This window comes from Mesoplodon densirostris, chromosome 3, assembly GCF_025265405.1.
Source record: "Mesoplodon densirostris isolate mMesDen1 chromosome 3, mMesDen1 primary haplotype, whole genome shotgun sequence".
NCBI classification, from domain to species: Eukaryota; Metazoa; Chordata; class Mammalia; order Artiodactyla; family Ziphiidae; genus Mesoplodon; species Mesoplodon densirostris.
In genome coordinates this window covers 101,684,164-101,697,038 of record NC_082663.1, presented here as the reverse complement: position 1 = coordinate 101,697,038, position 12,875 = coordinate 101,684,164, and the positions used below count along the sequence as shown (strand labels likewise).

The window sequence follows — 12,875 nt, the reverse complement described above, 5'->3', positions numbered from 1 at the left end:
CAGAAACATCTTTATTTTCCTCTAGGATTCTCCTGTAAATGGGGGAATCCCTCAGGAAGGCAGAGAGCTTGCTGATGCAGGAGCAAAGTCATCCTACAGCTTCAATGAGCTGGTTTATGCAGTGACTTGGAGGCATGCTGAGAGTGGGGAGGACCTAAAGGGGCTGGCCTGCAACAGGTCATCCCTGAGGTACCAAAATGGAGGCAAATCATATGAAAACGTTTACAGTTCTATTGAGAATATGGATTATGAATATTTAATTTGAAAAATTCTGACATATACTCACTGTGATCTCCAAACTCTGTCAGAGCTGCTATCCATTTTGATGTAAACTAACGTGGGATTAAATGAACCACTGCTTCATTTTAATTCTGAGGAATATTTGATTTTGCCATTATTTACCATTGTTTATGACATATGATATTTCCACAGACCAAAATCTTTCATTACATATATAGGTAAACATATAGTCATAATTGTATAGTATAGAAAATAAATGTTCTGGTATTATTCTTAGCATTTAATAGTGCAAAACTAGTGACAAACATCTTTAGAAAAAATAATAAAATAGTCTTTCAGTATTAAAATTTCTTATTAAAAAGCATTAGGTCAGAGTATGGCATGTTCTTAATGCATAGATGAGTTAGGCATGAATAAAATGAATCTAATCCCATCCCTTATGGTAAATCAAAATATTTGAAATCTACAGGTCACAGTTTGTCACAGGTCAATTTGAAAAAACAATATATTCAGCTTTTCCGTTATTCTGTGGTTTCATGATGTAACTTTTAAACAATGTATAGCCAGGACATAAACAACATACTGCATACTTACCCGGTGATTTTTTATGCCACTCTGCTGAATGCAGGATAAATATATTTGGGCTTTTTATTGCTTGAGTAGAAAGTGCTCATTACGTATTATTTTATGTTTATAATATAAGAATTAAAAAAAACAAAAAAGTTTTTTTAAATGGCATACATCACACTGTTGTGGTGGTTGACTTCCTCAAGATTGTCTTCTGTGGTTTTGGTGCTGTGGGAGGAGGCACAGGTGCAGGTCTGAGTGGGGGGAAGCTGTTACTGTGGCTTATTCCCAGCCCCCCATTTTCTAGTGGAAAAGGAGGGAGATGAGGGGGAGGAGGCTGGGCAGGGCCATGGGGAGGAAGCTTTCCTGGTGGGTGGACAGGTTCGCTGTGTGAGTGGACCTCCCTATTTTTTATGTGATGCCGGGTGTCACAGTCAGGACAATAGCCATGGTACTGGACTTTTTCATTAAACCGGACTCGTTCCCGAGGCCCTGCTTGGGGGCACCTGTCTTTTTCAGGTCTATGCATCAGAGGCTGCACTGGAGCCTTGTCCAAGTTACTGCTGGGTCTGCAGCAAATGTCTCCATTTGGAATTTTGTTTGGTGCCCCTGGGAAGCCTCTGTTTCGCAGAAGGGTGCCATTGGTCTTTACCGGATTGACAGTGGGCAGCACTCTTTGCGGGTCTTCACACTTCACAGGTGTCAACCGTGGAGGGGGAGGGGGAGGGTTTGGCTTTCTCAGGACGGTGAGGATAGCAGATGGGTGGGCTGGGGGTTTAATGAGGGGGGCATTGGCCTGCACTTTGATCTTCTCTATGCTGGAGGCTGTTGTCCCACTTGAGCTACTATTCAGGGTGTCCGTTTTGGAGCTGTCGGTCATCTCATCCTCCAGCTGTAGGTCAGAAGTCAGGGTATCAATCTGGTCAACCACCTGGTGGAAAGGACAAGGTAATTGTGTTGAAGAACGACTCGAAGCAAAATATACTACAAACAATATCTTCCTGTCTCGCTATAATCTGTTATGGGAACCTTGACTAATACTGTGGTGTATTCCACTATTCTTAATGTTTTCATTCAATAAATTTAGGCGAGGCAGGGTGACTCTGGGTGGCTCCCATGGTAAGTAGTAGTGGCTCAGACTAGGATCAAAGAAAGGAAGATGGAGAGAAGTGAATGGATTTAGGAGCTAAAACTGAAGACCTAGCTCTCATGGTACTAGTGTGAACCAATCACATAAGACCCTCATGTGGAGGAAGTAAAATCTCTGAGTCCTCTCTAGCTTCTGGTTGAATCTGGCACCTCTTATAACAGGGTTGCTTAGTGTCTCTGCCCTGTTAAGTCATTGTCTGGGGCAACTTGTGGGAAGCATGGCCTCAGGTCAAATGCTCAATTTCAGAACCCAGAAGTTGACCCTCTATCATTTACACTCCCTGCAGTCAGAGATCTTAGAGGCTATTCTCATGGCTACCACACATGTACTAGTATGCCTATAGGAGGAAAGAAAAGTTATGGATTACTTTAAAAATAATTTATTTTTAAATGGAATGAGTCCCTTCATCTCACGTTTCCATATGTAGACTTTTCCCTCCTCTCTTATTCAGGACTAAGTTTGTTCAACTGTGAAGTTGGCTCTTTGGCACATGGTGGCACAATTGGGCTCAAAATGAAAATATCATTACCAACCAGAAGTTAGAGAGGACTCAGAGATTTTACTTCCTCCACATGAGGGTCTTATGTGATTGGTTCACACTAGTATCATGAGAGCTAAGTCTTCAGTTTTAGCTCCTAAATCCATTCACTTCTCTCCATCTTCCTTTCTTTGATCCTAGTCTGAGCCACTATTACTTACCATGGGAGCCACCCAGAGTCACCCTGCCTCGCCTCTCACTTCTGTAATCTCAGTGGTCTTTCTAAAAACAGAATTGTGCTCTTGTCATTCCTTGCTTAAAACCTTTCAATGCCTGCTCATTTCTCCTGTGATATATATCAATTCTTAACATGGTCTCTAAGGTCCTGTACAGTCTCAGTATTGTTCTGATAAGTGTTTAATAACGGGTTCTTAGAGGTGTGAGTGAGTCCTGATTTGAAGAGTTTGCCAGTTTCCATGGTGTAAACTCCTGCCATGGTTGACTTCAAGTGAGTAAAGGCAACATCACTAAATGTGAAATTGGGAAGAAACCTGCAGGAGTGCATCATTATAAAGTGTTTCCACCATACCAGTAGAATAAACATAAACTCGGGAGTACAGATAAATATTAAAATGTAGTAAAATAATTAGGAATGACTAGGAATAATTAGAAAAGAATCTTTCTTTTTAATGTAATCTACTTAATATAGGTTTATATTCTTTTGTTTTCAATAACAGTTATTTCACAATTGGCTCACAAGATTTCTGAAAATAAAACAATTGGCCCTTTTTAGCCAGTACAAGACAGCACTCCTAAGTGACCCTCCATACTCAAATCTATTAAGATGCCCTTTTCCTTTCTGTTCTCAAACCTCTTCGGTCTTCTTTCAGACCCTCATAATTGCCAGTCAGCTTCCTGCCCCAGGACATTTGCACATACTAATTTTTCATGTAAAGGTCACTGAATTTGTGTGTGTGTGTGTGTGTGTGTGTGTGTGTGTGTGTGTGTGTAAGGAATCTTATCATATCTATCTGACACTGGTTAGCTTTAGGCTTCATTAAGTTAAGAATGCATGGGAAAAACTGTACGGCAACTACTGAAGTAAAAGACAAACTTACAACTTTTGAAATAAGGATTAAAATGTGAGTAAGGGAATTTTGGCAAATTTAAAAATGGTAGAATAAGAAAACAAACAAAAAGCATACTAAATAGAAACAAACCCATAAGATAGTTTAAAAAAACCAAACTTAAAAATATTAACAATATTAATAATCATAACAAGTATAAATAGATTAAAATAATTTATTCAAGAAGAGACACAGAAGGATTGAATACAGAGTGAAAGAAATAAGATATAGCAGGCAAATAACCAAATGAAAACTGATGCAACTATACTAATACTGAGCAAAAAACCCTGAAATTTTTTAAATCAAATAGTATTGTATCAATACAAACAGGTGAAAAAAAAATGAATGAAACAAAATTGAAAGTTCATGTACACACACACACACACATACTCGAACAATGGGATAACAGTTATTAAAGAAGTAATTCACATAAGGGATGCTCCAAATTTCCAAAAATCATATACTCAATCTCACTAGTAATCAAGGTAGTGCAAACTGAAGAAGAATGAGAAAGTGTTTCATTCTGAGTAGTTTAGGAAAAACGAACCAGCCTGATAGTTCTACTTGTTGGTGATGAGGTGGGTAAATGGGAACTCTGTACATTGCCAGTGCAAATGTAAATTCAGTGTGTTGGGAAATTTTTTGACAATGTCTTATAAATTGTATAAGGTGCTTACCCTACCCTACCGTACAGGTATTTTAGGAACAAAGCTTAGACTGTTCTGGAGAAATTCTAAGAGATGTGCACAGGCTTGAAAAAGCACAAGGATGTTTCTTTTAGGGTTTTTTTTTTTGGTGTTGTTTGTTTGTTTTGCATAGCAAAAAACTGGAAACAACCTAAATATCTATTAGTAAATGATGTATGTAAATACAAACTAGTTCAAATGAAGTAACTACAGCTATATTTATCAACAGGGATAAATCTCAAAAGCCTTCAGTTGAACATAAAAATTTAAAAATATATATCTGTATATGTATCCAATGTGTATGTATTGTTTATATGTAGAAGCACAGATGTTTTAGTTTATACAACATGAAAATAAATGATACACATTAAGTTTAGGCAAGGAGGAAGGGGAAAGACTGTCAGAAGGCATCAGCTATATAGATGAAATATTTTATTTCTTTTAAAACTTGATATAAAGTAATTATGATAAAGTGTTAACATTTGTTAAGTTCAGGTTATATTTGATACAGTATTTATTTTATGTCATGTGTAAAATCTTTTATAATTTGAAAATAAAATAAATATCACTACTTAAATAAAGTTAGAAAGAAATAAAAGGAGAATTTCTTAACAGCTGCCATGTGGAGAACACATTGAAGGCTGCTGCAGTTTATTTACTTGTTGAGTTAGAGGATATTGCAGCCAAGTGAGAGATGAGTAAATTAACCATACAAGGAATACACTGTATCCTTATAATTACACTTCTATGTTTTGCTGAAATGATTTCAAAGTATCATATTGCAACTAAAGGAATTATGACCACAGGCATGATGGAATTAAGGGGAAAGCAAAATGAAAGAAAGTAGGACTAGAGGGACACATTGTTGCACATATTTGGAGGTGAGAGGATAGCATGACATCAATCAAAAGTCTAAGAACATCCACACCTAACATCAGGAACAAAGGAGAAATGTGTATCTCAAACTTGAAATTTAGTCATCTTTCCAAGTAATTGTGGCTACTCGGATCTACGGAGGAATGTGCTAATGGGAGTGAAACAGAGGGAGATGTAAAGAAAGGATAATGTGTTCAGTGATTCCAGGAGGTTTTCCTTAGCCTCACATACAAGGAAGCTATGGTTAGATTGTGGAATAATTAGGAATACTGATAATTGTGGCTCAGGGATCACATGAGCTTAAGGTTTTCATATTGGAAAATATCCCTAAATATTTTCATAAAAAGGAAGCAGATTTGGAAGAAATTAACTGACTAAATGTCTAAGTTATTTGTGGGTATACAAAATTCAGCTTATACTACTTCTGTAAATGTTAAACTGCAAAGAATAAAAATAAAGATGCTTCAAGGTTTCAGGGTTGGCATTAGAGTGAAATTCAGGATGAACAGATTTACCTAAAATTAAAAAAATAAATAAATAAAAACAACATTAGGAGCTCCTTTTCTTATGCTCTCACTGGACTTTGCCATTTTATTATTACAGTTGCCTCTGTATATCAGAATTGTCTCTACCTGTGTGTTTCCCTCAGACCATGTAAGCACATATTTCCATCTTTGAACTCCTGGCAGAGAGTACAGTGATTGTACCAGTGGATATTCAATAATAAAATGCTGAGTAAATAAACTGGATAAAGGTTGAACCTCTGAGAAAAGTCATTTCTTGCCCTCACTTCCATCTCTCCCCAGCTTTCCCATCTTGGGTCTGATTTTCGAGGTCTTCAATGTCACCAACTCTGGGTTGTCCAGAAAGGCACACAGGAAAGGATGAAGTAGAAAAAAAGGAAGGCAGCCATAAAGAGTTGGTGAGGCTTAGTGAACTCTCTGCCTATGTTATCTGACTCTGGAAGCCTAGCTCCACAGCTTGGCACAGAGAACATTTCAGTCACTCTCCAAAACAACTAAGATGGTTGAATTACATATTTATCTTTAAATATTCATCAGTATAGCCCTAAACGTATTGAGATCTTTCCTAAATCCTACATATTTCAATTAAAAACCACATAATATATAGCTCAATGGCCTTAAAAACAAAACCCTTTTTCAATTTGAGTGAATCTTTCTCTAGGGTCTTCTCAGTAACAAATCACAACTTCTAGAATTTCATTAAGAATTACAAACTTAATGAAAGGAAAGGAGGAATTTAACTCCAACTTAAATATGCACCAAATTATGAGTTCTTCTATATTTAATATTTATTCATAAAAACAACCACAATTTAAATGTGTGGCATCAGCAGTAAAGAGAGAGGGAAATGAATGAGAGCAATGGGTGAACTAGCTGTCAGACCATGGTCCATGGCTGAATGCAGGCTGACCCAAAAGCTTCACTTCTACTTTTTTTTAAAAAATAAATTTATTTATTTATTTGTTTTTATTTTTGGCTGTGTTGGGTCTTTGTTGCTGTGTGTGGGCTTTCTCTAGATGTGGCGAGTGGGGGCTACTCTTCATTGCGGTGCACGGGCTTCTCATTGCAGTGGCTTCTCTTGTTGCAGAGCAAGGGATCTAGGTGTGTGGGTTTCAGTAGTTATAGCATGCAGGCTCAGTAGTTGTGTCCGAGGGCTCTAGAGCTCAGGCTCAGTAGTTGTGGCACATGGGCTTAGTTGCTCTGCAGCATGTGGCATCTTCCCGGACCAGGGATCGAACCCATGTCCTCTGCATTGGCAGGAGGATTCTTAACCACGGCGCCACCAGGGAAGCCCTCCATTTCTGACATAAAATAAAAATTTAAAAATCTATACTTGTATTTATCTCTATATATTTTACCTATCTATCACCTGATTGATCTATTGACAGGAAATAAGTTGTTCATTATTTACTATACAACTCTGTATTCCACTGCTAGACCACAGTACTAGTGATATACTAAATATGAATTAATATGTATAAATAACTCCTGTAATTATTTTGTGAATGGGAGAACTATATTTAATTATACTTGCACTAAAAACAATTTAATGAGTGGAAAACATTTAAACTATTCCACAATTTGGTTAATTCTGCTTTGACATTTATTTGTTTAAAAAAAATTTTTTTTTTTGAAAAGGTCCAGTGACCAATATGAAAGAGTTGCTCAGGTGGTGAGCACTAAATGCTTGCCTTCCAAGGAATGACTAGAATTGCCTTGAGTTCCCAAAGCTGTCTTTGGATTTCTACATCAACTGCCACTTCCTTAACGATATTATTGTTTCTTAGAGACCTGACCAATCACAATATCCCAGACACTATAATAACAGAGTTGAATTATCTAATGTTTATTTATTCTCCTTGTCCTTGGTGTATTTGATAGAGTATATAACATAGATAGTGGAAGCAATCCAGGATAAATAAGGCACTATCTTGAAGTTGCCAGAGACCCAGGCTCTATCCAACTTTCTGTTCTGCTATCCCTAGGGTTTGGTGTCCATTTTCAAGTCCAAGTTCATAGCTGGAGGGCTGGCCTTCGCATATGTATTTCAAGGGGAAGGATGAAGAACGGTGGGGAAGGCACACCTACTCCTTTTTAAAGAGATGTTTCAGGAGTAATACATTTTATTTACTTATGTTTGACCAGCCAATAGTAAGTTGCTTAAGTGGAGGAGACTGGGAAATGTACGCTTTTATCTGGGGTCCAACGTGCTCAGTGAAAAGCTATGCTTATTCCTCAAAATAAGAAGGGAGAAAGGACATTCCAAGGCAATTAGCATCCTCTGAAATAGAGACTAAAACACACATACAGAAAACACACACACACACACACAAACAAACACATTGGTATACCTTTAATCATCCTTGTTGGGAAATAAATATGAAGGTTATAAACTTGCTTAAAAATTCTTACTGAAAAATTATTTGAAACATTTTTTGAAACAGAATACAGTATATGTTTTGAAGGTGTTTTGTTGTTTCCTTTTGTAATATTCATTTAAGTGGCAATTTATACCCTGTTCTCTGAAAGTAAACTAGATTTAAAAATAAACAATAATCATAATTCATAGCCAAGCCTGATCAGTAGAAAATAAGCTAAAACTACAATGTATTTTTTCTTATTTTTCTGTGTGTTCAATTGGGTTTGACAAATATTTATTATGCAAATATTATTAATCTTTTATGAGACACTGAGGATTAAAAAAATAAGGCTTCCAGTTTAATAGAGACTGATCATGTGTATTTAGTGCATTCCTCCCCAAATCATATCTAAATGAGAGTAAAGAAATAACTACAGTAATAAATTCAGAATATCTTCTCAAAGTGTGGTATAGGCTGACCAGAGATTTTTATAAATACCTGGGTGAATTAATGAAAAGGTGGTCAAAGTACTGATGGAGTCCCAGAAGGATTCCAAACTTGAAAGTGGAATAGAGAGAGAGTGGAAGTGAGAAGTAATGCAAAATTAGGGTGTGAAGTTGTTGAGTGACTATGTTTCACAATGGAAAAAAATTGTGTCAAAAGGTGCAACAAGACTGGCAACATGCTAAGAGCTCACACCCTTAAGGTAAACTGAAATTCTTGCTGTAAAGAATCTGAACATGTCTCTGGATAAGAAGGCGGCACTGAGTGTGGTTGGTAGGATCTCAAAACAAAGCTCTCCTCCCTCATTATTATTACTTTTTTTTCCATTGGGAAGGTGGTAGAAATGGGGCAAGAGCAGCTAGCTTGTCTTCTAAAGTAATTCATGCCCATCTGACACATTCAGAATTTTCAATCAGCATCCTCCTTTTCCCTATATGTAGGAGAGGCTGTTAAAACATCTTTATAATATGAATATGTCTGAAGATCAAGAGATATTTGAGGGTAAAAAACATCACAAAATAGAAGGACCAAGATGAATGAAAAGATCAATATTGAAGGCAAAGCTGTCATTATTAGTAAAGTAAGAGAACTTTGTAGTAATTCTAATTAATGTATTTGGAGAGGTTTCAGAATGTATTGCAGCTATAAAATAATGCACTGTTATAAAAGAACAGACATCAAGAAAGAAAAATATTTGAAGTATAAAACATAAATACTAAATTTTAAAAGATTATTTTTAAAGAAAAGCTAAAAGAAAAAAAATCTAAGAAATATTCTTAATCATAAACCAAAATTATTTTCTTTAAGAAGGAAAATAGGGACTTCCCTGGTGGCTCAGTGGTTAAGAATCCTCCTGCCAATGCAGGGGGCATGGGTTCAAGCCCTGGTCCGGGAAGATCCCACATGCCGTGGAGCAACTAAGCCTGTGCACCACAACTACTGAGCCTGTGAGCCACAACTACTGAGTCCACATGTCACAACTACTGAAGCCCACCCGCCTAGAGCTCGTGTTTCACAACAAGAGAAGCCACCACAATGAGTAGCCCGTGTACCACAACAAAGAGTAGCCTGCGCTCGGCACAACTAGAGGAAGCCCACGGGCAGCAACAAAGACCCAATGCAGACAAATATAAATAAATAAAATAATTAAAAAATAATAAAATAAAAAGGAAAATACAAGAAAAAATTTAAAGGCAGGGAAAGCAAGAAAATCAATCCTGGAGCTTCAATGACTGACTGAGAAGTTCCAGAAAAAAATGGGGAAAAAAGATAAAAATGTGGGATTCCAATAATCAAAAAAAAAAATAAATAAATAAAGAGAAAATTCCACAGGTGACAATACAAATGGAGCTTCAGAGGGAAAGAGTCAATTGAGTGCTAATCAGGATGAATAAAAATGAAAACAAAGTCAATCATTTACCAAACAAACACAGAAAACTCAGAAAGAAGTGAAAATTAAATAATCATCACAGCATCTTATGTATGAATGGATGATGAAAGTCATTTTACCAGTAACTTCAAAAGTTCTGTGGCAAAATAATTTTAACCCCAATTCTATACCTGACTAATTTAACAGTTTATTGTAATGAAAAATTAAAATATTTTTAGATATTAAGGACAAAGATAATTTACTTCTCCTGTATCTGTTCTTTAAAAGTTAAGGTTATTCTGTAGCTCAGCAAAATGGAATCCAAGAAAGGAGGAAGGCACACAATGCAAAAAACATTGTAATTAACACGGAAGTATGAAAACAAAATAATTTAAGAATGACAACTTACTTGAATCCCCAAAGCAATTATTCTAAGCTAAAACAGGAAATCAGAAGTCTCCAAGAAAAAATAATGAATTACATTCAATAGATCATACAACTGGAAAGCTGTCACACATTAGGGATAGGGAAAAGAAGTGAACTATTGAACTGTGGGTGATGAGTATAATGTGTGTAAAAAGTAACCATTTGAATCTTGAATTCTCTTTTGAAAGGTTCAAATTTAGAAATATAGGTTTAAATTTATTTCTTTATGAGTTCATTAACAGTGTTTCATTCTACTTTTACTATTAAGATGCTGGTTACTGATTTTTCTTCTCAACATATGGCAAAAGCAAAAAAGACTAATTCTTCATCTTCCATAAAGATGAGTCAAATGACATGGTTTGCAGTTTAAAAAAAGTGTTTGAGCATATTGTTTAGACAGCTGCCTACCTGAAAAACAAAAGCAAATGTTAAAAGGGGTTTTCGCCAAGGAATAGGCCTAGACATAGGATGGAGATGATATAGAAGGCGAATTTTATACATCCTTATGTAGAATTTGATTCGGAGATAGAGACGGATGTGTAAATACCTGCCTGATAATAGTTGAAATTATACTCCCCCAAAAACTCAAAGAAAAAAAACATGAACTAGATACAGTCCTTCCCCATGCAAACTAATAATTACCACACAGTGTACCATGTGTAGTGGTAAAAGGATTGACAAGTATAGGAGAGCAGAGAAAGGGGTGATTTATTCTTTCCAAGCAGGTCAGTTGGTAGCATTGGCCAGAGATAGTTTCAAGTCAGGTGAAAAATGAGAGATGTCTTGAATGATAAAATGAAACTTGGAGGAAAAGGCATTTCTTGGCAGAAGGAATAGCATGTGCAGTGGCATAAAGGTACGAAATATAATTTTTTATATGTTGATAAAGGATAAAGTAGCATAAGGCACATGAATAAGAGACAAGGCTGAAAAGGCAGACAGAGGCCAGGTTGTGGGGAGCCCTGCAGGGCGTGTTTAGGAGTTTCTATACCAGTTGCACTTTTGAAGATCGGTTCCCAAAAGGTTTGGATTTGTGGCACCAACCAAAAAAAGGCATAAAGTTAGTGCTTTGATAGAGAATGAAGATGGACATACATGCTTTAGTAGGTAATTTCTTTTTAAGTTAAATTGTTGTATAGCCATGGGATGAATAGTATTTAGAAAGACCAGGTCTAAATATAAAATTCTAGATATGATTTGTCCAAAAAGGTTCATGGGCCTTGGCAACCTTGGAAAATTATACAAGTATCAACAGTTTATGTTATTTACAGCACTAAATGATCTAAAATTTGTAACTCTACAATTTGCAAAATCAAGGTATTTAATATTTTTTACTTATAAAACAAAAGTACCTGGTTTCATTTAAACCAGCTCCTCATCGAACCATAAGCATTTTTGAGGTACTCTTGGAGGAAGTAGAAATCACCCAAATTTTCACACACTGTTTCTAATGTCACGTGTCCAAATGCTTACTGTATAAAATAAACATAAGACAATTGAGTACTAAGGGATAAAGTGCTATTGCACAGCTCAGCTCCACAGAGGTAAAATATATCAATATTACATGTGATGATCACTTCATGTAAGTCCTACGTTTACTTGCATGTCAGTTTTAGTAAGTGAGTACTTATGACTTTTCTTCCCCTGTAACAAACATTATTCACACACTATAGTGGTTGAAATGCCACTGCTAACTTTAATTTCTGTCTTCATAAGAAACATGCTTATACTAAGGCTTCCTGTAAAGTGTGGAAAAGGAAACCTCCCTCATCACAATTGCTATAAGCAGCTTAACAGATTTAAAAGACTCATCCACTTGCAATTTGTGAGTATACACATCAAAATGATTCCATTATGTTAACAATGTCCAGGAGGAGACTGTAACTCACAATAATGGACCTGTAAACTTCAACACAAGCTTATAGCTCTCAAACTCTAATATCTTTCTGCATTTTAAAAAGTGTAGATGAGGGGCTTCCCTGGTGGGGCAGTGGTTGAGAGTCCGCCTGCCGATGCAGGGGACACAGGTTCGTGCCCCGGTCCGGTAAGATCCCACATGCCGCGGAGCGGCTGGGCCCCTGAGCCATGGCCGCTGAGCCTGCGCGTCAGGAGCCTGTGCTCCGCAACGGGAGAGGCCACAACAGTGAGAGGCCCGCGTACCGCAAAAAAAAAAAAACAAACAAACAAACAAAAAAAAAAAGTGTAGATGAATAAACCTCAGGTTGTGTATTACCTTCCCTACTGATGGAAAACTAGCTCAATAAAAAATATTCTGTAAGCATCATGAGTAAGGTTGTAAGAACAACCTCTCTATTCAATCCACTCTCTCTTCCATTTAATCTAGTCTTTGCACTGCAGCCAGACAGAGCTTTCCTTAAATCTGTACGTATAACATAAATTATTAAACCTTAAGTGGTTTCCTGTTGCTCTTAAGATAAAGACCAAATATTTATAAAATCACAGTCCTCCTAAGATCCGAGTCCTGCTTTGTACATCAGCTTGCCCTTGTGCCACTTCCCCTCACTCTGCTCTTTTCATTTCTTCCTGTGCTTAGAATATGCTAAGCTC

General features: G+C 36.7%; 1 protein-coding gene across 3 annotated transcripts in view; it reads right to left on the bottom strand.

Moving 5' to 3' along the window:
* Positions 1–926: 926 nt before the first annotated feature.
* Positions 927–12,875, bottom strand: part of PRR16 (proline rich 16) — a 172,649-nt gene continuing 160,700 nt past the window's right edge. For all 3 annotated transcript variants that reach the window (XM_060091879.1, XM_060091880.1, XM_060091881.1), the window contains exon 2: positions 927–1,738. In XM_060091879.1, coding sequence (XP_059947862.1) covers positions 983–1,738 — 756 coding nt within the window. In that variant the 3' untranslated portion in view covers positions 927–982. The remainder of the gene's footprint in view (positions 1,739–12,875) is intronic.